General features: G+C 48.6%; 1 protein-coding gene across 2 annotated transcripts in view; it reads left to right on the top strand.

Annotated features, from left to right (window-relative positions):
* POLDIP2 (DNA polymerase delta interacting protein 2) overlaps positions 1–27,273 on the top strand; it is a 286,234-nt gene that overhangs the window by 155,959 nt on the left and 103,002 nt on the right. For both annotated transcript variants that reach the window (XM_078680138.1, XM_078680137.1), the window contains exons 5-6: positions 16,147–16,222; positions 17,155–17,262. In XM_078680138.1, the coding sequence (XP_078536264.1) occupies positions 16,147–16,222; positions 17,155–17,262 (184 nt within the window). The remainder of the gene's footprint in view (positions 1–16,146; positions 16,223–17,154; positions 17,263–27,273) is intronic.

The raw sequence follows: 27,273 nt of genomic DNA, 5'->3' as shown, positions 1-27,273 counted from the left end.
CAATGGGGACAAATACAACTCCCCCCCCCTTCTCCACAACCTAGAGACACACCCTCTTCTCCTCTTCCTCACAATAGGCATACTATTCCTCCCACACGACCATCTACACCTACAACAGATGTAGAAAGTGACACAGGGGAGGGAGAGCATCCTGGGGATGATGAAGACACAATCCCAGAGGAGGCAGACCCATTGGAACAGTACAATGTAGGGTCAGATAACGATAACGACCCTGAATTGTATCCGTCAAAACCTTCACCTCCTGATGATAATACTGGGTTTGCGCAACTCATTAATAGAGCAGCAAAATACCATAAGGTAGAGCTACATGCAGAACCTCAAATAGAGGATTTCTTATTAGAAACACTACCTACTGCACAGAGAACATCAGGAACACTACCAATGCTTAAGGGCCTTCTCAATCACACATCTGAGATATTCAAAGACCCGGTGAGGGCTAGGGTACTGAACCCAAGAATTGATAAGAAATATAGAGCAGCTCCAAAAGACCCAATATTCATTAAAGGACAAATTCCTCTAGACTCACTAGTGGTCACAAACGCTCGTAAGAGAGCAAACTCTTTATCTACAGGAGAAGCTCCACCTTCTGACAAAGAGTCTAAGCTAATAGATGCCTCTGGCAAGAGAGTAGCCTCTCAAGCGGCAAACAGCTGGTGCATAGCTAATACACAAGCGCTACTTGCAAGGTATGACAGAGCGCATTATGATGAATTAGAAAAACTCATCACACATCTCCCTAAAGAACATCAAAAGAGGGCAGATCAACTCATACAGGAAGGGAAGTTAATTACTAACACTTCAATCAAGTGCGCCCTAGACGCGGCAGACACTGCAGCAAGATCCATAAACACAAGCATCATGTTAAGGAGACATGCATGGCTCAGGGTTTCAGGGTTCAAACAAGAGGTACAAACATCATTACTGAACCAACCTTTTGATGAGAAAACACTTTTCGGTACAGGGACAGATGAGGCATTAGAAAAGATGAAAAAGGATACGGAAACGGCTAAATCAATGGGAGCATTGCAACAGCCGACACAAAGAGGTTCCTTTCGTAGGTCCACCTATAGAGGAGGATCCAAAAATACAGGTACAAGCCAGCAACAAACCTCTTTTACACCTACATCACCCAGAGGTAATTCTAGAGGTGGTTACAGAGGTAACAACAACAAGGGTAGAGGTCGCGGAAACAACAACAACCGCAACTCTCCAACCCCAAAGCAGTGACTTCATACAGCTCCCCCCAGACCATATAACACCGGTCGGGGGACGCCTATCACAGTTCCTACCTGTCTGGGAAAACATCACATCAGACAGGTGGGTGAGACAAATTATCCAACATGGTTATTGCCTAGAACTCACAGCTACCCCACCAAACATCCCCCCCAAACAGCGTCCAATGAAACAAGATCACCTGACACTGTTAAAACAAGAAGTACTATCCCTGCTAGGAAAGCATGCCATAGAGAAGGTTCCACAGCACCAACAAGGAACAGGAGTATACTCCCTATACTTCCTAATTCCCAAAAAGGACGGGTCTCTAAGGCCAATACTGGACCTAAGACCTCTCAACGCATACATAAATTCGGAACATTTCCACATGGTCACGCTCCAACAAGTACTTCCTTTACTGAAGAAAGGGGACTTTCTTTCTACACTGGATCTAAAAGACGCTTACTTTCATATCCCAATTCACAGAGCACACAGGAAATACCTCAGGTTCGTGGTAGAAGGACAACATTATCAGTTCAAGGTCCTTCCGTTTGGTGTCACAACGGCACCAAGGGTGTTCACAAAATGCCTAGCAATGGTGGCAGCTCACCTAAGAAGACAACAAATACATGTCTTCCCCTACTTGGACGACTGGCTAATAAAGGCCAAGTCACAAGAGGAATGTCTTCAGAACACACAAAAGACAATTCAGCTGCTACACCAGCTAGGGTTCACGGTGAACTACACAAAGTCACACCTGCAACCAAGCAAGGTTCAACAATATCTGGGGGCTACTATAGACACAGAAAAAGCCAAAGTATACCCCAATCAAGTCAGGATCCAAACAATGCTTACAATCATTCAAAGATTCTAGCCACAACACTCACTAGCAGCAAGAGTGTTCATGCAGCTATTAGGGATGATGTCATCCTGCATACTGCTAATACCATATGCCAAACTACAAATGCGTCCGCTACAAGAATGTTTAGCGACACAGTGGAATCAGGCTCAAGGACAGATTACAGATCTGGTGTTGGTAGACGACCGCACACACCGCTCTCTGAAGTGGTGGAACACAACAAACATTGCCAAGGGGCGGTCGTTCCTAGAACCAATTCCACAGGTGACAATAACAGCGGACGCATCGCTCACAGGATGGGGAGCACATATGGAGAAATACACAGTACAAGGAAGGTGGAGTGTGCAGGAAAGAAAACTGCACATCAATCATCTAGAACTACTAGCAGTGTTTCTAGCATTGAAAGCCTTCCAAATACATGTTACCAACAAAGCAGTCCTGATCAGAACAGACAACATGACAGCAATGTATTATATTCAAAAACAGGGGGGGACGCACTCTCTCCAACTATCCAGACTAGCACAGGAAATTTGGAGATGGGCCATTCCTCAAAACATCTATCTGTTAGCCGAACACCTACCAGGAGTCCAAAACCAGATAGCAGACATCTTAAGCAGACAGTCGGAACAAATACACGAATGGGAACTGCACCAACAAATACTGCAGCCATTCTTCCAAAGATGGGGACAACCAGAGATAGACCTCTTTGCCACTCATCAGAACGCAAAATGCCAAAGCTTCGCGTCCAGGTACCCACACCACCTGTCGCAGGGCAATGCGTTATGGATAAATTGGTCCAACAAATTTGCATACGCTTTTCCCCCTCTCCCACTAATCCCATTAGTGGTCAGAAAGCTACAACAACACTCAATGACCATGATACTAGTAGCACCCACGTGGGCACGACAGCCGTGGTTCACCACGCTCCTGCAACTCTCACAAGTGCCACACCAAAAGCTAAGAATTCTACCCATGCATCTTACACAGAACCATGGAGAAATAATGCACCCAGATCGCACACAACTGAACCTAGCGATCTGGTTCCTGAAATCCTAGAATTTGGGTACTTAGATCTACCCCCAAATTGCATGGAGATAATTAAACAAGCGAGACGTCCCACCACCAGAGCATGCTATGCAGCTAAGTGGAAGAGGTTTGCTATACACTGTACCACTAATAATATCAATCCTCTGGACGTATCAACAAGGGAGATTATTTGCTACTTACTACACTTACAGCAATGTAATCTCGCGTACACATCTATCAGAGTACATCTAGCAGCTATAGCAGCGTACCTACAAAACAGGCAGCATATATCCCTGTTCAAAGTTCCAGCGATAAAAGCCTTCATGGAAGGCCTTAAAAGAGTCATTCCACCAAGATTACCACCTTCCCCGGTCTGGAACCTCAACGTAGTACTCACCAGACTAATGGGACCACCTTTCGAACCTATGCATAGGTGCGAAATACAATTCCTTACATGGAAGGTGGCTTTCCTTATAGCCATTACCTCACTCAGGAGAGTAAGTGAATTACAGGCATTGACAGTACAAGAACCATTCCTACAGTTACACCAGAATAAAGTGGTTCTTAGAACAAACCCAAAGTTCTTGCCTAAAGTAATTTCAGCATTCCACATCAACCAGCCGGTGGAACTACCAGTCTTTTTTCCAAAGCCACAGACGGTAGCAGAAAGGGCCCTACATACACTAGATGTCAAAAGAGCCATTTTGTACTACATAGAAAGGACACAAAACTTCAGAAAAACTAAACAACTATTTGTAGCATTTTCCCCAACACATAAGGGCAATCCTATCTCTAATGCGGGCATCGCTAGATGGATTGTAAGATGTATACAAATATGTTACATTAAAGCAAAGAGAACATTAACTGTTCCTCCTAGAGCTCATTCTACACTGAAGCTAGGAGCATCTATGGCATTATTAGGGAACATTCCCTTAGATGACATATGTAGAGCAGCAACTTGGTCTACACCACATACATTTACAAAGCACTACTGTGTTGATGTGCAGGCTACACAACAAGCCAGAGTGGGCCAAGCTGTATTAAAAACTCTATTTCAAACAGTTGCGACAGACACTGGTGACCACCGCTAGGGAGGTAACTGCTGTACAATCTATTCATAAATGTACCATCTGCAGCCCATATGCCTCGAACGGAATATGCTACTTACCAGTATGCATCTGTTCTTGGCATAGAGGGCTGCAGAGTGGTACATGCCCTCCCTGCCTCCCCGGAAACCTGTGTCTGTCCCAACATTATCTTATTTAGATACACTTACATAGGCATATCTTTATGTATTCTACTACACTACTCCATCTAAACCTACTATGGCAAAACAATCTAAGGATGGAGCCGATGCCCATGCGCACTAACACCAAGAGGAGGAGTCATCGATGACGACAAAGACTTCTCCAGAACAAAAACAAGTGCAATCATCCGAGCCCAACACCAGATGGCGATCTATTCATAAATGTACCACTCTGCAGCCCTCTATGCCAAGAACAGATGCATACTGGTAAGTAGCATATTCCTTCTCTTCCAGGGGATCCTCATCAATAGTCATAAGCATTAGAATATTCCCGCCCATGTGCGGGACCCCGGAAACACTATATTATATGTGCCCCACATATATATATACTCATATATATATAAATACATATATATATATAACATGCAATAGCAGCCAATAGAATCAGAGCTGAAATATGCTGAGTAGAATTTCCACCATACATGTAATAATAATAAGCATTAGAAACATGAGAAACAACAAAAAATTTGTTTAGAAATTGTTTTAATGCTCAGAAAGCATTAGAAATTCTTATAACTCACTGGAAGCATAGAAAAGCTCCCAGGCTGCATTGCAAACACACAGTCTAAAAAGACTGAAAAGCTAACCTGTAGCTGCATAGCAATAAACTGACACCGTGCCTTTAAGGCACCCATGACCCCCAGTATCCCATCATGCCTCAGGGGTGACAGTTAGGTCAGTTGTTCTTTCCGGCTCCTTCAGAGAAGGACCCTGGTTACACAGCTCCACTAATTTTCCTGTTTTTTGACAGAAAAACTCTTCACTTTTGACAATTTTTTGTTCTTACTCGACATTTAACATCTAGTCAAGTAAGATACTGTCTTTTTCAGTCAATTTGGTGAGCATTTTCTCCTGAAAATGCCTTCACTCTTTGACAAATGCCCTTCTTGTGGCAACAAGAAGGCCAAGTCAGACAACCACGACGTCTGTATCCTGTGTCTGCCTGAGAAACATGATCCAGGCACCTGTCCTCATTGTGAACACCTGTCAGGAAGAACTTTAAAAGACAGGGAGAGGATTTGCATTTATGGCCTAGCTCATAGGTCATCAAGAGGAAGATCTCCGGTGAGGAAGGGCTCCAAGAAGACTCATTCATCTTCCAGAAAGAAGTCTTCACACCCCTCTCCCTCAGCGTCGGGCTCGGCGCTGAGAAAAGAACCACCGGTGGATCATTCATCGTCTAAACTACCGTCGACGGCGGGCTCGCCGTCGAAAAGAAGACCAGGTACGTCGACGACGTCGAAGGATCCAGTTCCATCGTCGAAATCCCCTCCGCCGGCGTCAACCGGGCGACGTCCGACGTCGAGGAAGGGAACTCCGCCGCCGTCAACCGGGCGACGGTCGGCGTGGAGTTCCAAGACCCCTCCGCCGTCGTCAACCAGGCGACGACCGGCGTCGAGGGAGGTCACCCCTCGGCCGTCGTCATCCAGACGTCGACCGGCGTCGAGAAGTGTGACCCCTCCGCCGTCGTCGAAGAAGCGACGTTCGGCGTCGAGGACCAAGACCCCTCCGCCGTCGACAGGGAAGAGTCGATCGGCGTCGAGGAGGCAGTCTCCGTCGGTGTCTCGTCAGCTCTCGGCATCGAGGGTGTCCAATACCCCTCCACCGTCGTCACAGACATTCGACGTCGAAGCAGAAAACTCAGTCGACGGCTGATCATCACCGTTCGATGTCGAGAGAAAGACCTCCGTCGACGATTGGACATCGTCACTCGACGTCGAGGCAGGGTGCTTCGTCGACGACAGGACATCGTCGTTCGACGTCGAGACTTCCGTCGACGACTGGGCATCGTCGTTCGACGTCGAGAGAGAGGGCTCCGTCGACGGCCGGTACTCGCCGTTCGACGTCGAGACATGGAACTCCGTCGGCGGCTGCTCATCGCCGCTCGACGTCGAGAGACGTTGAGATGTTCAGATGTGGTGATGGTAACGGAGTCAGCTTCCCGTCATTCCACCTCAAGGTCCTCTGGCTCCTCAACTGCATCTTCGAAGTCCAGAAGTCCGGTACGCAAATCACCTGTGCGTCGGACGGACCCTTGGGCGGATAAAATCAGACTGTCACCTAGATGGTACAGGTCTTTGGACCATTGGAGAGATTCTGGGGCTGCAAAGCGTATGCAAGACTATGCCAGCTCGCAGCACAGGTCTCCTCTTCAGGATCTGGTGGAGGAGATGGACAAACATAGTCCTCCCAGGCGCAAATCTCCTGTGAGAACACCAACCAGATCTCCCAGAAGGACCCGATCTCCCAGAAAAGAACCAGAGGAGCGGGCCAGGTCTCGCTCTCCTAGACGAGAAGAGCGTTCGAAACGATCAAAAGAGAGGAGGCACAGTGTTCACCGTAGACGTCGACGAACTCCGTCTACTTCATCTACCTCTTCTACCAGGTCTTCCAAGAGGGACTACTCCCCTACTTTGACGGACAGTCCTACGTCCCGATCCTCCCCAGTGGATGACATTGGCACGTATCTGGATGTCTTGCAAAGAGGAGCTCAGAAGCTGAGCATTGAAATGTCTGTCCCTCAGGTTACAACGACAGTCATTTTTGAGACTTTACACAAAAAGGCGATCACCCGTCCTCTTCTACCATTAGTCCCGGGGATTATGGATCCTGTCAAGGAGGTATTCCTAACTCCGGCGGCTATCAGAGCTGTGCCAGCCCGCATCCAGAAGAAATACAAACCGGCCTCTTCTGACCCGGTTTTTGTAAGATCTGACCCTCCAGCAGACTCTGTTATTGTGGCGGCAGCGAGGAAGACACACGCAGTTGCCGGTTCTTCTTCAGTCCCACCAGACAAGGACAGCAAGACTCAAGACTCCTGGGGTCGCAAAGTTTGCAACTCAGCAGCGTCGACTCTTAAGGTTTCTAGAGCTGCTGCACTTCTGGGTCGATACGACAGAGCCTTATGGGACTCTATGGAAAGGTTCAAAGCCAAGCTGCCAAAAGAAGACCAGCAGGACTTTGAAGAGACCGTGACGGAAGGATTTCTGGTGGCGAATCAGATAAGTACGGCTGCGGATGGTGCTGTCCTGGCGGCGCACTCCTATTCTCATGGGGTTTGTGCCAGGAGATCGGCATGGTTGCGCCTGACAGGCCTGAAGCCGGATGCTCAACATCGCATCCTTAATCTCCCCTTTTCGGGTTCCGCTCTCTTCGGGGAGCATGCTGACGAAGAAATGACCCGAATGAAGACGGAACTGGACACAGTGAAAGCGGTGGGCTTGGAAAAGAAGAAAGAGTTCAAGCGCCGTTTCAAGCCCAACAGGGGGAGAGGGGCTCAACAGAGGGTTCAAACCCCTCAATGGTCCCAAAGTAAAACCCAAGGGAAACCCCAGTTTCGAGGTAAACCTGGCAGAGGTAGAGGAGGTCATCAGCAATTCTCTAACACCACAAGAGGAGGTAAAGCCTGATCAGTGGCTTCCTCTGGCGCTGTTGCCCACTCCAGTGGGAGGAAGTGCTTCACAACACCTGGCAGAGTGGGTCAGCATCACCAAGGATCAGTGGGTGCTGAATATACTGCGCAATGGATACAGGCTACGTTTCCGTGCCCCTCCAAAGAGCATTCCTCCAAAGAGCGCTTACCCTCACCAACTAAGCTTGCTCCGAAGAGAGGTAAAAGTCCTACTACAAAAAAGAGCGATAGAGGAGGTTTCTCTCGCTCAAAGAGGAAAGGGAGTTTACTCCAGGTACTTTCTTGTCCCCAAAAAAGATCAGGAGGACAAGTTCAGACCAATACTCGATCTACGACTTCTAAACAAGGTCATCGTCAGAGAAAAGTTTCGCATGTTGGCACTTCACCAAATATGCCCACATCTTCAAGTCGGAGATTGGATGTGTTCGGTGGACCTACAAGATGCGTACTTTCACATCCCTATTGCTCTACAACATCGCAAGTACTTAAGGTTTGTCGTAGGGAACAAACACTATCAGTACACAGTGCTACCCTTCGGTCTCAAGTCCGCACCACGAGTCTTCACCAAATGCATGGCAGTGGTGGCGGCTTTTCTTCACAAGAAGGGGCTCTTCATCTACCCGTACCTGGACGACTGGCTCCTGAAAGGTCCATCTCCAGTGCAGGTCCAACACGATCTACATCTGTGTCTACTCCAGTTGCACAGGCTCGGCCTCCATGTGAACCTGGAGAAGTCAGTCCAGCGGCCTACTCAATCAATTCACTACCTAGGCTCCGTTCTGGACACAAAAGTGGGAAAAGCGTTTCCTTCGGAGGAGAGACTTTTTTCCATGAGCCAGAAATGTGGAATCCTGCTGAAATCTCGGCTTCCAACAGCCAGTCAAGTAGCATCCCTGCTAGGTTCCATGGCGTCCTGCATCTTTCTCATCCCAAACGCCAGGCTGAGAATGCGTCCTCTACAGCAGGCTCTGGAGGACCAGTGGGACCAGGCGACAGATCTTTGGGAGGATCGCATCAACCTATCCCAAGCGACAAAAGATGCCATCAAATGGTGGACACGGAGAAAGAATCTGCTGGTGGGGGTTCGGTTTCACCAGCCTCCTCCAACCCAGTCGATAGTGACGGATGCCTCTCTGCAAGGTTGGGGAGCGCATATGGGTCCGCTGCAGATTGAAGGCCTGTGGTCTGCGCAGGAGCAGACATACCACATCAATATGCTGGAACTCAGAACGGTATTCCTGGCTCTCAAAGCTTTTTTACCAGCGATAGAGTCCTACTCAGTCCTAGTTCAGACGGACAACACGACCACCATGTTCTATCTGAACAAACAAGGAGGCACAAGGTCTCGCCCTCTGCCTCGAGAGGCTCAGGCAATCTGGCATTGGCTCCTCTCTCAAGGCCTCACGATAGTGGCGGTGCACCTTCCAGGCGAGTTGATTGTAAAAGCAGACGCACTCAGCAGGCACTTCGAAGATCAGCCAGACTGGGTGCTAAACGACGAAGTAGTGGACAAGCTTTTTCGTTGCTGGGGTCGTCCAACCATAGATTTGTTTGCAGACGACGAAAACTCCAAATGCCACGCCTTCGCGTCCAGGTTCCACCGGCCAGGGACTCAGGGGAATGCTCTGCTGATGATTGGTCAGGGTCATTCGCTTACGCGTTTCCTCCCCTGGCTCTGATTCCGAGAGTAGTTTCCAAGCTCTGCAGGTCGAACATGGAAATGATCCTGATAGCTCCGGATTGGCCGAGGCAGTGGTGGTACCCGGACCTTCTACATCTGTCTGTGTGTCCACACAGACGACTTCCTTGCAGGCCGGACCTGTTGAGCAAGATGAACGGGAGGATAATGCATCCCAACCTCCCATCATTGAACCTAACAGCATGGCTCCTGAGGTCCTGCAATATGGACATTTGAACTTGCCTCCTGAGTGCATGAGCATTTTAAAGGAGGCTAAGAGACCTTCCACGAGAGCGTCCTATGCGTTTAAGTGGAAGCGGTTTTTCCTATGGTGTAGGGATCATCACCTTGATCCGACTAAAGGGCAGGAGGACGTCATCTTGCCATACCTCCTTTCCCTAGCTACTGCTGGTTTAAAATACGCTTCTATTAGGGTGCATTTGTCGGCCATAGTAGCATACAGAAAATCACCAGATCAGGTTTCTTTCTTTCAGGTTCCGGTGGTTAAGGACTTCCTCCAGGGGTTGAAGAAAGTATATCCCCCTGTGCGAAATCCTTCTCCTCCATGGGAATTAAACCTGGTGCTATCCAGGTTAATGTCACCACCTTTTGAGCCCATCCACAAGGCCTCTTTGCAACATCTCTCTTGGAAGGCGGCCTTTTTGGTGGCGATTACCTCTGCTCGCAGAGTCAGCGAGATTCAAGCTCTCTGTGCGAAAGAACCATACACTATCTTTCATCACAATAGGGTAGTCCTAAGGGCTCATCCAGCTTTTTTACCTAAAGTCATCTCTGATTTTCATATAAATCAGTCCATTTCCCTCCCGTCATTTTTTCCAAATCCTACGACCCCAGCCGAGCGGTCACTTCACTCCTTAGATCTTAAAAGAGTGCTCAAGTTCTATTTGGAAATGACCAAAGGGATTAGGAAAACGGATCAACTGTTTGTGAACTATGGTTCAATGCGAACAGGTTTTCCAGCGGCCAAGAGGTCCATCGCGAGATGGATTGTCTCTTGCATTAAATTGGCTTATCAGCTGGCAGGCAAGCCTTTGTTGCAGTCACCCAAAGCGCATTCCACTAGAGGGAAGGCCGCTACAGTAGCCTTCTTGCACGACATTCCGATGTCGGAGATATGCAAGGCTGCGACTTGGAAATCAGTTCATACCTTTACGAGACATTACTGTCTCGAGTCTGATTCCAGGGCCGATACTCAAGTAGGACAAGCCTCTTTGAGGAATCTATTTGGGTAGCCTACGGCCTGTACAAGCTTAGTGGTTACTAGGCTTAATATGGTTTATTACTGTATTGTTACTCCTTTGCCCGCAGGGAGATGAGGTGAGGCTCGCTATTCTATTCTAATGCTAATGACTATTGATGAGGATCCCCTGGAAGAGAAGGATTAGTTACTTACCTGTAATCCTAGTTCTCTTCCAGGGGTATCCTCATCAAAGTCATAAGCAACCCTCCCGCCTCCCCGGGCAAAGGACATTCTTTAATAAGGAGATATGGTTAACCTATTTGTTATTGGGTTTATTTTCAGTCTCCGAAAAGAACAACTGACCTAACTGTCACCCCTGAGGCATGATGGGATACTGGCGGTCATGGGTGCCTTAAAGGCACGGTGTCAGTTTATTGCTATGCAGCTACAGGTTAGCTTTTCAGTCTTTTTAGACTGTGTGCTTGCAATGCAGCCTGGGAGCTTTTCTATGCTTCCAGGGAGTTATAAGAATTTCTACTGCTTTCTGAGCATTAAAACAATTTCTAAACACATTTTTTGTTGTTTCTCATGTTTCTAATGCTTATTATTATTACATGTATGGTGGAAATTCTACACAGCATATTTCAAAAGATTCTATTGGCTGCTATTGCATGTTATATATATATATATATATATATATATATGTATTTATATATGTATATGAGTATATATATATGTGGGGCACATATAATATAGTGTTTCCGGGGTCCCGCACATGGGCGGGAATATTCTAATGCTTATGACTTTGATGAGGATACCCCTGGAAGAGAACTAGGATTACAGGTAAGTAACGAATCCATCTGCAGGCACAGGTGTAGATAGCACATTGTCGATCTTGAACTTCTGAGACCGGTTATGAAGGAAGGACGAAAACCATTTGAGAACAGTTCCCGATAGACCCATTCTAGTGCTTAGCAGCTCCAGCAGGTTCTCATGTTTGACCGTGTCAAATGCTGAAGAGAGGTCAAGAAGGATGAGGAGGCAAGACTCATTGCAATCAAGGATTTGGAGGGCGTCATCAATTATGTGTGTCATAGCTGATTCCGTGCTATGTTTCGCTCGGAAGCCTGATTGATGAGGGTTGAGGAGGTCAAATTGGTCAATGTGTTTAGTTAGTTGGAGTTGGACACATTTCTCCAGCAGTTTGGCCAGGGTGGGGATATTGGTGATGGGACGGTAATTGTTTAGGTCAGACGGATCAGCTGTAGGTTTCTTGAGTATAGGCGTGACTTGCCCCACCTTGAGGGAGTCTGGAATGAGACCTTGTTGAAGGGAGCTGTTGATGATTTTGGTCCAGAGGGGAGGAGCAAGGGGATGAAGTCTTTTACAGCATTAGCAGGTAGGGGGTCAGTGAGGTGATTAGAGGGCTTCAAGGTGCAGAGCACTTTGTGTATTGCTTCTTCCGAATAGGTATCGAAGTACAGCCAAGATGCATTGTTTTTAGGTTGAGTGTTAGACATCCTGGTGTGGTTGGGGAATCGGCTTACATCCATGATGAGATCATTTCTTATGTTGTCAGTCTTTAGCTTAAAGAAAGCAGAGAAGGCTTCACAGTGTGGGGTGTCGCTTGTTGTGCTGTTTGATTGTACGGGTTGTGTCTTTGTTTGAGTCTTGATTAGTTCGAACAGCTTTCTTGGCCTGTTTTTTGCTTGGTCCAACTGGCGGCTAAAGAAGTCCGACTTTGTGCGCTTTATTTTTCTGAAGTAGGCATTTCTCTTGTTCTTAAGCCTTTTGAGATGCAGTGATGAGGGGTCAGATCTCCAGGTGCGCTCTGCCATTCGCATAGTACGCCTGTCATCATTGAGTCTGTCATCATACCAAGGGTTGGAAATTTTGGTGGAGACTCTCTTCAGTTGCAATGGGGCGAGTTCATTGACTATTGTATTCATAGAGACAAGGTACTGGTCGGTCAGTGATTGAACATCCGAGGCACCTGAAGGGGGAAGGAGGAGATTGCCGATGTGGGGAGGCAGGGTAGAGGGGTTAAGATTCTACAAGTCCCTTTTCCAGGTTTTGGATTTGGTTGGTTGAGCTGGGTTAGGTTTAACTTTTTCGTTGATAAAGAAGGTGATAATGTGGTGATCTGACCAGTCACAGGGTTGGATCGCCTCCAGTTGGGTAGAGTTCTCTTTGGCGATGATGAGATCGAGTATCGAGCCTTTGTCGTGTGTTGGTCTATCGCATATTTGGGTGAGGTCAAGCGCGTTAAGGAGAGTTTTGAGACTATTCACCACTGTGTCTTTCTGATCGTTCCAGTGGAGATTGAAGTCACCCAGGTAGACTTGGGTGGTCTGCCGACCGGCATTGGATGTGATCATGTCCATGAGTTGTTGGGTGAATATGAGGTTGTCAGAAAAGTTCCCCTCACCCTTCTCTCTCCCAAACTCAAATGCATCCTACTCAATTGCAGATCGGCCCAGAGACACTCCTCCGACATCGCTGATCTCGTCTCAGCAATGGATCTGGACCTAGCCATTCTGACTGAAACGTGGCTTACTGAAGCCTCTACCCCGATTATGGACATACTAGTCCCCCCCCAATTATCACATCACTAGACTGGACAGGCTCCGGGCAAGACGGGCGGGGGAATTGCATGCATTTTTAGGAGCAACCTCTCCGTTACTAAAGCCACCTCCCCCTCCCCTACCTCCTGTGAACTCCTCTGCCTCGACATCACCAGCGCAACAGAGCAAACCGTGGTTGTTGTGGATCCAGTGTATCATCACTGAGTACATAAGGAAAGTCCCTCCCCCCAACCTCCCAGCCCCTCGCCGACCAACCCCAACTTGGCCTCTAGCTACCCCCAGAACCCCCCCAACTCCCTCCCACAGCAGACCTACCCCAATTTGGCCTAGCATGTGAATGTCTCCCTCCCTGTGGTCTCCCAGAAAAACTCAAGTAATCCCAAAGGGGGATCCAAGGTGCTCACAGCGCAGGGGCCGAGGTTGCCAGGTGTATCAATCCCACCTTCGTCTGTTTCGTACGCATACAGCCCCCCACCGCCAAAGCCAAGTGTAAACATCCCCACGAAAGTCGTCAGGGGATCAGGCAATTTCAATACCTAAACTTCAAATTGGTGCTCACACCGTCAAAAATGTCCCAAATATAGTCCAATAAACAATCCATGCCCGCTGCTATTTACCAGCAGCAGCCCATCAAGCGTAAACAGCTTACCCGTGGCAGCAATAGGAAAAAACAAAACAGTCTCACCAGCAGGTCCAATCGTCCGGGCCCCCACAGACCCCCCTTCAGTATCTCTGATTCCACGCACGCAGTAGTTGGGCCTCACAGTGGGCACACACTCCTGGTCCAAAACAAGACAGCTAGCGAGCTGACGGATCTCCGTGCAGAGTGTAGCTCCCGGTGCATGTAGAGTATTTAGTCCTGTTTATTCAGCTGGCTACTGGTTTCCTCCTCGTCGTTCTGGCTCCTGCGGCTGCCTCTGCTTTCCTTTGTCCATACTTTCAATGCTTTGTGGAGGTCCTTCGGGTCCGTAAAGATGTGTGAATTGCCCTGCCGGTGGATTCTCAATTTTGCTGGATACAGCATGGCATAGTCCAGTCCGAGGTCTCTAAACTGCCTCTTGTAAGGAGCAAAGTGCCTTCGTTCTTCTTGCACCTTCGCAGTGAAATGCGGGTATAAGTAGATGTCAGATCCCTCATATTGCAGCATCTTCTTTTCTCGTGCAATTCGGAGGGCTGTGTCTCTGTCTCTGTAATTCAGCAGCTTGGCAATGATTGGCCTCGGGGGGAGCCCCCGAATTCGGACGCGGGCCCAGCGATCGGTGCGCTCTCTCCACTATGAACATGGGGGAAAAAGCATCGGCACCCAGAAGTGTGGTCAACAGCTTCTCAACGAATAGCTCCATCTTTCCCGTCTGGGTGGTCTCCGATACTCCCGTAATGCGTATGTTCGATCTTCGGGAGCGGGCCTCCAAGTCTTCTGACTTCTCTTGAATCACTTGCAGGAGTCTATCATGCTGCTTACGAACTTTGTCCTGTTCCGTTTGGGCTTCTTCCACCTCCAGTATGCGTCTTTCCGCCATGTCCAGGCGCTCCGCATGTTTATCCACTCTTTCGGACAGACCCCCTAGGCTGCGGAGCAGGCTCCATTTCTGGCGCTTCTGGGGCCTTAGTGCGGCGTTGTTCATAGGGCAATTTCGTTTGGGTTTTGTCCCCCTTACCCATGCTGCATCCGTTTCGCTGGGCAGCTCCAGACGGGATCGGCCAGGGCGTTCAGTTGATATCTTGTTTACCCTTCCAGCAATCAGCTGTTGGACTTGCCACCCTCTCTGCTGTCTTCGAGTGAGCAGGCCCACTCAGGCCCAGGGACACAGCCCGTCCACCCCTCCAGGGCCGTCAGCACCGCAGTTGTGAAGGTCTAATGGGCTCCCCTGCCGCACCCTCAGGACGTCGCCAGGGCTCACCGCCAAAGATCCACTAGGGCGGGCAGCTCTCAACGCCCGTGTTTGGAAAATGCGGCCGCAACCCCAGCTGCGCAGCAGAAATACCTTGAAAGATCGAGCTCTTCCAGCAGTAGTCCACGACAAGTGACTCGGGGGTCCGTGCAGTAGCTTTCAGGAGACTACGCCGCCATAGTTCCAATACGAGCACCACAGTGCGCGTGTATCAAGTCCTGCAGTGCCGAGAAGGGTGCCACGTGTCTCCGCAAAGCAGGGGGAGGCTGCGGGAGCTCCGGGTACACAGGCCCTAGGGCCACTCAACAAAATGCCGAGTGAGAGCACATGTACAATCAAAGAGGGGGCTCTCCTCTGCAGTGAGGCAGCGCCGCACGGGCAGATTTGTGTGGGCCGCCTCCTTCCCCCGCCGCGTCGCGGACACTCGCTCTCCCCCAGTCACCTCCGTCTCAGCGGGCCAAGGTCATCACGGCCGCCGCACGTCAGTGCACGCACGCCGGGCTGCGTGCAAAATCCAGGCCGGGGAGGAGCGGCCCAGTGAGTCGGCACTTTCACTCTCGCCGTGAGCAGCTCTGCGGGTCACTGCGCCGTCAATTTTACTTTCAGCCGGTTGCGGTGGGTTGCAGCGGTGTTAGCGAGCCTTGTTGTCCCCTTCAGGCTTCGTGGTGTCAGTATTAATGCAGGATTTTAGTGGCGATGGCTCAGAGCTCTGAGATTAGGCGTCCGCCATCAGCGCTGGCAAGCTTCACCCCCTGATATTTGTATTTATACTCTGTTTTGCTATGCTCATTCTGGTTTTTCATAGACCAAATACTTAGTTCTTGTTTCGTTGTGCTGACTGTTTCTTAGTCCGTTTTGGTCATAGCACGTTTAAATAAATGTGTAATTGTGCAGCTTATAGTGTCTCCCTACATTGATAAGCTAAACATATTTTGTTTTGGTCTCCTTTTATAGTCTCAGAGGTCGCAGACTGAAGCAGTAACGTTTCTTGCCAACCATGATGATAGTCGAGCCCTCTATGCAATACCAGGTAGGTCACTACATTCCATCTCCTCTAAAGCTTTCATCCGCTACAGTTAACAGAAAAGGTTGACTATTGAGCATTGGCGAGGAGGTTAGAAAGCTAAAGCTACGTTTCTTCCATAAACTGGTTTACTAAAAAAAAAAAAGGGCAGTCATGGCGGCTTGCTGTGGCAGAAAGCAACGTTTAAAGCACCCTTTCGAGAATGCACCATAAATGTTTTTTTTGAATGTATAGGAACATGTTTCCAGCAGGACCTGTGGGACGGTTGCTGCAAGCCAAGTTAGCCATTGAAAACCTTTTAAGAGTTTGGGTCATATTGATCTTTCCAGATCACTTGACTTTAAAACCATTTATAGGTTTTGTAAATAGATCCCAAGGACACTGGATAACAATCTTGGATAACAGTCTTGACTTCATTTCCCAATTTAAAGTAGTGTTTATGTGACTGGATATTTAGGAACATGACATGGTATGCAAGTGTTGGAGCAAAACTTCGAATAGTGCAGCATTTCAGTTTTTAGTGGAACTTATGCCAGTAAACTGCCTTTTGGCGTTTCTACTTGTAGGGCGACTGAACGAGTGGAAATAAGTGTTCAAGAGCATTGATTCTGTCATACGAAGTTATCATGGCTGATGACTTTAAAATGGTGTGCGGGTTGACATTTTAAGGTCTGGGTGGTCCAAAACAGTTGTGTACTAGGATTGATTATAAACAAAGCTTGGTACTGATTTGGTTATCTCTCTAAGCACAGCCCATCATGATGTGAAGAGACCAAGTTTGATGAGAGGAAAGGAGCAGGTGTTTTTTTTTATTCTAAGAAGGACATGACCATGGTTATCATGCGAGCTCCATTGGGGGGGCCATGGTGTGGAAGTGGCTGTTGCGTTTTGTTAAATCGTGAATTCTTTATCTGATAACATGCTCATTTTACTATCAGGCTTGGACTACGTGAGTCATGAAGATATTCTTCCTTATAACTCGACTGAACAAGTGCCCATCCAGCATGAGCTGTTCGAGAGATTCCTTTCCCATGATCAGACAAAAGGTAATGCAGGCTCCTTAAACCTCCTATTCAAACTTATATTGTCATAACCTCTGATTTTCGAAAATAATATTAAAACTGTAGACCTGCTGTTGGCCTGTATGTTCTTATATGGTGTCAGTAAATGAAAGCATAGGTTCACAGTATGTGTAGTTTTAAATCTCATGCTTTGCAAACTCATGTCATTTAGACTGAAACTGGACTCGATACCTGTTGGTAACACTTCACTTATAATATTTGGTACAAAATAGAACTACTCCTTCTTGTATGTTTATCTGACATTTCTAATTTACAGGTTAGATTTGAATAAATAGCATTGCTGTCTCTAAACCCAAACATACAGATGAGCTGAACTTTGTCAGACGTTTGGCACATTGTCATGCATGACCTTCAAATTCTTATTCGGTTAATGTAATGTGATTCTTCAAAACTCTGTTCGGAAACTGTATATTGGAGTGCTCTCGGAGACTACTTGCTTGGCTTACCTTAAAATGCTTCTGAAATGTTTTTCTTGTACCCTTTTTTTGGAGAGAGAATCACACCGTGTTTACAAGGCTGGGCAGCTTTCAGGTGCATACAGGGTGCTAGACATTACCAACAATTATGACTGAGTGATAATTTTAATATTGCACGAGTGGAAGCTAAGAGAGAAATGTTGCGTTCTCTGACTTTTGCACTGCTTGCAGATCCCAGTTGCAATCTAACCATCTAATAGAGGCAGGGTTCTCAGCCTCTATTATACAGTGATATGACTTTTCTTTTACAGTTCTTAGTCTTTTGTTCTTATAGCTATTAAAAAGAATGTCGGCATATACTTCATCATGATTATGCCAGTTTACTTCATTCCAGAAGAGGCAGAACTTAGCTGACAGGTAAGTCTAAGAGCAGGCGAAAAACAAAATGGATGAGGCAAGGAGAACAATTTACCCATGTCATTCTGCATACGTTTGTTCCATCGGGACAGCCATGGTTTGAGGCAACTGTGAGAACTGCACTATCTTCTGCACAATATACAATCTAAATTCTAGTCATAGTCTGAGAAATACAATGGGTATTTGACGGCTTGTCGGACAAGATTCCAGTGGTAAAAAAAAACCTGCTGTATGTAACAGGTATTTACCACGGTAGGCGCCCTTGGAACTGGTCTCCCTACCTCAATCCACGGACACCATTACAGTGGAAAGGCAGCATGGTATGTACATTAACCTGGAAAACATAACAATTCACAACAGCTGAGTAAGGAGGGTATTGTGGAGAGATACAGGCCTCCTCAGTAGAAGTTAAAACAACCTACAGTGTGAACCACCTCCATCACATGGATGTTCATCCATTCTTCATAAATTGCCGGGTTAGTCCTGTGAATAGAGGGCGTGTGACTTATTAATTTGATGGCAAAAATCTAGAGCAATACTGGGGACCTGCCAGAGTATGTCACAATAAGATAAAATCTGCAAGGAATTATGCAGGAAATGAATTATCATGATTAATTTTTTCGCGTCAAATAATGTACACTTAGATAAAGCAGCACAGAGTCGTATCGCAGGTGTGTGCCTGCAGAAAGATTCAACATCATTCTGATGGATGTAGGGTTTTCTTTTCCGTTTTTAGCGGGGTTTTTTGTTTGTTTTATATAGTGCGAACTAGACCCGAAGATATCAGGTATCAGAGCGCTTTACATGAGCACCAGTTTTGTTACAGATTGTCACATTCACTTTTGTTAGGCATGGGGGAGATTAAGTGATTTGCCCAGAATCACAGGATGTTGAGCGTCGTTGCCGAGACTCGAACCCGGTTCCCCAGCTTTGAGATCGACTGCTCTGGCCGTAAGGCTACATCCTCTCTCCGTTTAATCACTAAAATACTGATCAGTTTTCAGTGGGGCATTTTCTTTATTTTCCTAACAGTTGGTACTGTTCCAGTTTTACAGAGATACATTGAAAACATTTCAATGCCAATGAGATCTACTCCAACTGGAGGTCATCACTCTCTTGATTAAGAAGAACATTTGTTTAACCTCTTCTTGGCTGGCTTGCTTATAAAAGCATCCACATATAAGGCCCAACATCATTTCATTGTAACAGTCTCAGGGGCTGCATCATACATTCCAGTCTCCCTTAGTTGCACTTGGCAGCTTGGCTCCTGAATTGTGTGAGAAGATGCCATCTTTCTTGCATGGTATGCCCTCACTTTTTGCTGGATTGCTGATGTGCTTTGACTGAGTGTGCCCTGGGCCAATCAGGTACCCAGTGCCTGTGTTCCTTCCCTAAGACTGCATTGAAGCCTAAATCCAATTGGCAACTCTGGCCACATGTCAGTCCCTAGTAGATGGTACCCTAGGTACCCAGGGCACTGTGACCAGAGAAGGCCCCTAGGAGCTGCAGCACTTATTGTGCGACCCTTAGAGGCCCTGTACTCGACACACACACGCACACGCACACGCACACACACACACACACACACTGCCTTTGCTGGCTGAGTGCCTTGGTGCAGAACAAAACATAGAGTTGACATGGCACACATCCCTGTGCGCCATGCCCACAAACACACTGCCCGGACCCTCCCTCAGTCACCCCTCTAGCTGGGTGCCTTATGCCAGTGGTGTGGGTAATGATGCATGAGCCCTGTACCCCTACAGTACCCAGATATTTTCCTGGGCACTGTAAGTGCAGTGCTGCCATTAAGAGTATATGGTGCTGGGGGTTGTCATTATGAACTCCACAGCACCATGATGGCTACACTGAAGACTGAGCAGTTTGATATCAAACTTCTCAGCACATTAAACCCACACTGATGCCAGTTTGGGATTTAATCTCACATGCACGACAGAGGGCAACTTAGAGTTGCTCCCTGAAAATAACCCACAACCCGCATCCTGACGGATAGGCTGCTTAGGCTGCCACCCAGCAGATATGTTGCTGGACCACTGGGTAGAGCCACCCGCTCTAGTAGGCCTGCAATAATGCACATCCTGGGGCGAGGTGCTAGGCCTCCTCCCCCAGGATGGGGAGGGGGAAGCTTCAAAGGCATGCCGCCTTTGTGAGCCTCTCCAGATCTCAGCAATTGGTCCCCACCGGTTCTGGGCACCACTCTATCGGGAAAACCGGCGGGAAAACCCAAGTGAGGAATGGAGATGTGCCAGCCTCTGCCAACCCCACCCCTCAGGTGGGGGAGGCGAGGTGAAGCACAACTCCGGGCTCTCGCCATATTGAGGATAGAAGGCCCTACCCTATCAGGGCTAGGCTCCTGTCCGACTGGAGAGTGGCAGAATAGGGGGTGTACTCACCCCAGGAAAGGGATCCATTGGTCCCTGACCTTTTCCTACCTGTAACGCCCCTAAATTTAGCATTTAGGGCCCCCCTGAACATTTCTTCCTCAGATCCCGATTCCGAAACTACAAAGAAAAACAAAAAGAAATAAGACCTGCAGTGCAGCTGCTAACAAGAGGACGACACTAACTAACTTGGCCCCAGCCCTACCGGCCTGTCAACCCTTGAACCTGCTCCTGCTAAATCCCGGCATCTCCAGTGGTCAGCAACCTCGAAAACTCCGGAGGACCTGACTGCCTTGCTCATCAAAAGACTGGGACTCCCACGAGCAGTGGTTCTACAACCTCTGGTGCAAGCCAGGAACCGCAAATCCAGCACACTCTGCACCCGCCAAGCCCGGTCCGTGCCTGAGTGAACAAAGACCACGAGGACGTCCCCCCGGCGATTGTGACCAAGAATCCAGCACCCAAGGACACTCCTCGACACTCCTGACAACGCCTGTAGCCTCAACACTAGGGACCCCTCCAACCGCAACAACAGAGGGTAAGATTTCCCGACGCCTAAAGACACCCCTGCACCCGGCGCCCCACAGCCCCCTGTGCCCAACTCCTGGGTGTTTACCCAAGCTACTGCTTCCTAACTTACCTCTCGAAGTGGTGGTCACACCTGAAGAATCTCCGTCCCCGAGCTTGCAGCCTTTGTTCGTCACGCAGCTTTCCCATTGAAAACCAGTGGGCGCCTGGCAGGCCGGAAAGCACCCTGCACCCAGCCGTCCCAGTGTCGCTGGAAGTGCACCATCTGTTTTGTTCGACTTCCCCACTTGCCCTGAGCAAGTGACCAAGAGCCCTGCCCCCACAGCCATGTGGCCTGCCTGCTAGCAGCCACCAACCGAAAGCCCCCTACCCACCATAGGCTAACATTGAGCCTAATCGCTCTGCACCCGGCTGCCCCTGTGTCGCTGAGGGTGTAACTTACTGTACCTACCTGAACCTGGGAGACCCCTGAGTCTTACCCCAGAACCTTAACTCAACCAGTCGAGTACTTACCTAAAGCTGATAACGTACATTTTCCCCATAGGGTAACATTGACTGGTTCTCACTTGGAAATTCTTCTAAGTGTCGAGTTTTGAAACGTTGAAATATTTACTAAAAATCATCCGATCAACAAAAACGAAATTACTCACCTGTTTTCTGGAGAGATGCCAGTGCTGGATCTGGATGCCCAGCACTGCCCCTAAAAAGTAATTACAACTGTGATTTTCCAATAACCTGATTTTCCTCCATAGGATAACATTGCCTGGTTTTTACCAGAAATTCTTCTGTCGATTACTGCAACTTTGAAATATTCCTTAAAAATCGCCTGTTTTACAAAAACGATTTCTTTCAACTGTTTACAGGAGATGCACCAGGGCTGAATACAGGATCCAGCCCTGAGTAAGAAAAACATACGTAAAGTAACTGATATTGCATTTACTTAAAATTCCCATTGAACTCAATGTTATTATTGTGTTAAGTTTGTGTTGCATATCGCGACAACTGTATCTATTGCATCTACAAGTCTATTGCTCATTGAAAGTATTCAACTGTAGCATCTCATTCTGAGAAAGTATTTTTATACCATCCTGTGTTTCTAAAATAAAATTATTTTTGTATACAAAACAATTGACCTAGAGTTCAGTTCTTGAGTGTGTGAGACCATTTGCTGACTGAGTGTGTACATCAAATGCTTTACACTGTCCTCTGATACTGCCTTACTGCTCGACCAAGCTACCACTTTAGAGAGTAAGTTTATATCTAACTTTAACCTCTGCCAACCCTCTGGAGACTGTTGGTCTCTGTACACACTGTACCTTACTTTGGTGCAGTATATACAGAGCCACTTTCTTACAAATATACACAATATGAAAGAAGTTGAGACATCGATACACCTAAGCATCTTCATCTTTTAAATTTGTGGTTCTGCATCTCATGTAGGCAAAGGAATATCAATCCTACCAGATGTTAAGAAGTTGCGGTACTTCCATCCCTTCTAAATTTGCCTATAGCTGGGCTGCAGTTTTCGTATGACTATTACGAAGATTCCCATAGAGGTGGACTAGGATTTCAATAAACTATTTTTTTCATTTTCTCTGAGGTAATGTTCTGATATTAGGAAATGTTGTTATCATTAAAAAGGTAGCATGAAAGTGCGAGGCATGTGTGCTGTAGATACACATGCTTTGCATACTCCTGCCATCTAGTGTGTGGTCCGGATGTTTGGAAGTTGTTTTTCTGCGAAGAAGTCTTTTTCAGTCATGAGGTAAGGTGACTCCTCCTTTCGTGATAATGCGCATGGGCATTGACTCCATTGTTCGATTGTTTTCTTTCCGTGATCAGGTTTCGAACGTGTATTGCGGCACTCCGATTCGACATAGTCAATCGGGATCCCTTCGGTTCGCAATTCACTTACCCTCTTCAGTATTGTTTCTGATCGTGTACTCACCTGTGTAACATTGATTATCCAATACAAAACTCCAACCCTGGCCTTCGGGCCTAGCACGTTTTCTTCTATCTACTTTCAATCGAAGATCCATCATCAAGTGTTCTGCCGATGGAACGGACGCCTTTTTAGTTTTGTCCTTTGTGCCATTCCAAATACTTGCACACCGACCTTCATAAGGTCTGTAACTTCTGTCTCTCTCCAGAACAGAGAGAGGAAGACTGTAACGTGTGTCGATCATTCTGCTCCAAATAGACTCTGCGGGACCGTCTGGCTCAACGAAGAGACATGCAGAGTATCAAGGACACCTCTGATATCTTCGGAAAAGGCATCGAGCAAGAAGAGATGGAAGCGTCTGCAGCTGAATCGGAAGAGGAAGAGGCCTCCTCCCGCCAGGACTCCGATTCAAAGTTGGGGTTCGAACTTGAGTCCCAGCTGGACAGGGTGCCGTGAGTAACAAAGCCCCTTCGCCCACTAAACCCACTCCAACCAAGAACAAGCATTTACAATGCAATGGTCTCAGCATTCTTAAAGTTAGAGCTATTGGCATTGCTCATGACATTATTTTTATAAATGGCATTGTCATTTATAATGCCAATAGCAGGGCAAGAGAGCAAGCACAACCAACGAGGGGGCGGGGGCAGGAGAGCAAGCACAAGCAACGAGGGGGCGGGAGCAGGAGAGCAAGCGCAAGCAACGAGGGGGCAGGGGCAGGAGAGCAAGCACAAGCAACGAGGGGGGCAGGAGAGCAAGCACAAGCAACGAGGGGGCAGGGGCAGGAGAGCAAGCACAAGCAACGAGGGGGCAGGGGCAGGAGAGCAAGCACAACGAACGAGGGGGCAGGGGAGCAAGCACAGCGAAGGGGCAGGGGAGCAGGCACAGTGAGGGGGCAGGAGAGCAAGCACAAGCAACGAGGGGGCAGGGGCAGGAGAGCAAGCGCAAGCAATGAGGGGGCGGGGGCAGGAGAGCAAGCACAAGCAACGAGGGGGCAGGGGCAGGAGAGCAAGCACAAGCAACGAGGGGGCAGGAGAGCAAGCACAAACAACGAGGGGGCAGGAGAGCAAGCACAACGAACGAGGGGGCAGGAGAGCAAGCACAACGAACGAGGGGGCAGGGGCATGAGAGCAAGCACAACCAGCGAGGGGGGGCAGGAGAGAAAGCACAACGAACGGGGGGGCGGGGGCAGGAGAGCAAGCACAAGCAACGAGGGGAAGGAGAGTAAGCACAACGAACGAGGGGGCAGGAGAGCAAGCACAAGCAACGATGGGGGGACAGGAGAGCAAGCACAAGCAACGAGGGGGCAGGAGAGCAAGTACAAGCAATGAGGGGGCAGGGGAGCAAGCACAACGAACGAGGGGGCAGGAGAGCAAGCACAACGAACGAGAGGGCAGGAGAGCAAGCACAATGAACAAGGGGGCAGGGGCAGGAGAGCAAGCACAACGAACGAGGGGGCAGGGGCAGGAGAGCAAGCACAACTAACGAGGGGGCAGGAGAGCAAGCACAACGAACGCAGGGGCAGGAGAGCAAGCACAACAAACGAGGGGGCAGGGGCAGGAGAGCAAGCACAACAAACAAGGCCGAGACCATTGCATTGTAAATGCTTGTTGGAAGGGTGATACTAGGTGCAGAGAGGGGTAAATTGAAGGGGACAGGTGACGGGGGAGGGGGCAGAAGAGAGATCGGTGGAGGCATAGGGAGGGGGTGGTAAAGGCCGACCGTGATGGCCTCGGGGTCTGCGGGATCGGATCTGGATGGGGTGTGCCCAGGTAATGCAAGCTTGGAGTGGATTCGGGCCAGGTAATGACATCCCCTTGTGAGGCGGGGGAGGGGTATATGATAGGCAGGCTTGTGTTGTAGGAGGGGTTAAAGGTCACGGGGCCTGTGATTCCTCGTAGGGGGGGTTCTTTCTCTTGACTGCACATCGACAGAGGGGTTAGGAGGAAGGGGGCACGGAGATAATCCCGTGCACCTCTGAGGGATAAGCATGTGGGTATGGGGTGATGCGAGCTGGAAGGAGTCTGAGTGTTTTTTTAGGGGTTGGGGCGATCTCAGACGTAGTCGATCACTCTGGCAGGTCGGATATCTTATCCTAATGCTGGATTGCAGACTGATGCCAACATTTTTCTAGGTTGACTGAATAATAAGCAGTGTCTCTTTTACTCTTCCCAAGGCACACGTATCTCCCCCACCAATCAATCAAGGTGACAGTCAATCACTGGATTCACCAATGGGGCTCCCTCCATCCCGCAATCCCATGTAAACGTGCTGTATTTGGCAGGACAAATCAGACTAGCAGGCACGTTGAAAGCGCAATACGCAAAATACCACATTATATTTACGTATTGCAAATGTACATACCGCGAACACGACCGCAAGGTATTGGAGTGCTTTACATGAGCAACAGTTACCTTATATACGTACACATTCATTTTTGGTAGAAGCGAGGAGATTAAGTAATTTGCCCAGAATTACAGGATGATGAGCCGACTTCTTCCGGCGGCGGTCGGGCAGAAATGCTCACGCTGCCTGCACGCCCAAGTCGGCCCTCTGATTGGTTAATAAGGAACACCAATCAGAGAGCTGACTTGGGCGTGCAGGCAACGTGATGAGGGGCTGCTCTCTCCCGATGACGCCAGGGAGAGAAAGGACAGACAAAACACACCCCTCTATCCCAAAAAGACGGGGCTTGAACGGAGTGACGCCCCTCTCCTCCAAAGGCTGGCTCCGTTTAGGAAGCCAGCCAATGGAGAAGAGGGGTGGGTTCAAGCCCCACTCTAGGAAAACATTAAATCTCGGCTGCGCGACACTGCTGTGTAGTGTATGCTAGGCCGAGACCTAAAAAGGCTGCTGGGCCATCACTGCCAATAGGCAGGCCTGCCAAGTACCACGCATCAGGCTTTAGACAAACGCATTTTAGTGTGGTGATCCACATCACCGCACTGAAATGCAAAGTCAGGCATAATAGGTATGGTGTGGTAGCGTTGCTATTCAATTTACAAGGCTGGCAAACGTTAGCTGGTGGAGTGGCAGCGCATACGCGTTGCTCCCAGCAGGCTTATGGGGGCTAGCTGAGCAGTTAGCTACATTGTAACAATTTTAGCCTGGGGGTCCTGACACTGCACCGCAGCGACTTTATTCACTGACGTCAGGAGAGGCAGTAATGTGCCCAAGGGCTACTAGCATGACGTCCGCCAGGTTACTGGCCCCTGGACAGAGTTGTGACAGAGACTTTAATAGGCAGAGGTCTTACTGCGTTACGCGGCAGCGCAAGCCAGTGGTTGCAATTCATGAAAGATGGAAGTTGTGAGAAGCTGGCTGTGGCAATTTAGCTGTGCTCGCATCGCTGCTCGGTAAACTTTTAAAATACATTTTGAACACTGCGACCGCCAGACGGACCTGGATCCAATCCCAAGGAACGTGGCAGTCCCTGTGGAGCCAAGAACACCACTGTGTAGAAGCTGTTACTGAAAGTGTCTCAAGAAGAAAACTGCAGCCCGGGCAGCCGCGTCGCGGTTCCCGCTGGAGTCGCTACAACCACGAGGCGGGCTGTAACTGAATTGTCACTCTGCTCGCCTCACAAAGTAAGTGTGCCAGTGCCCTGGATTGTGTATGATCTATCACTGTAGTCTCTGCTAATAAAAATTTGGTTGGTTTATAATAATTTATTAAATATTGGTTGTAGTGAGATCATCAGCTGCCTGCCCTATGTGTTACAGCTGAAGTTCACACACAGTCTCAGTCTAGTTTGTGGTGTACAGTACTTTTCAGGAGCTGCGTGGCCTAGTTGAATTCGCACTTACTATTGGTTGGAGAGGGGGGAGTTGATGGACCTCTCGGGGTATAATGATTTTTGTCGTCAGTGTGTCCAGTTGAGGAGTACTTTTTGCAATAATTGCTGCCGGCTATGACTTGTGTCCCTCAGCTGCTTGGCCTCTCAATGCCTGGTGCCGATCTGTGGTGGCGTCCACAAGTCAGCTGTGTTAACTCTTAATTTTACATTTAGGCAGCTCATCTCTGCCCCTGGATGTGACGCTGGGCAGGTAGAGGCTCGCCGACCGGGCCGGACCGTTTCGGGGTAACCCAATGAGGGCTGGAGGTCCTGGGAGGCCGTGGTGTGTTTAGAAGAAGAGCGCCTCACACATTTACATGTTGCATGACCCTACATGACTTCTAGAAGTGTGCCTGCAGCCTGGGTGTCCTCCTGGAGTCGAGTGTGAAAGTCATAATAGGGGGCAGGGAGTTCCCCAGACCCAAGGAGGGTTAGAGTTCA

Source organism: Lissotriton helveticus, chromosome 3_1 (assembly GCF_964261635.1).
Source record: "Lissotriton helveticus chromosome 3_1, aLisHel1.1, whole genome shotgun sequence".
In the NCBI taxonomy this organism is placed as follows: Eukaryota; Metazoa; Chordata; class Amphibia; order Caudata; family Salamandridae; genus Lissotriton; species Lissotriton helveticus.
Note: the sequence above shows the minus strand (reverse complement) of the source record. Positions and strands in the feature narration are given on the sequence as shown.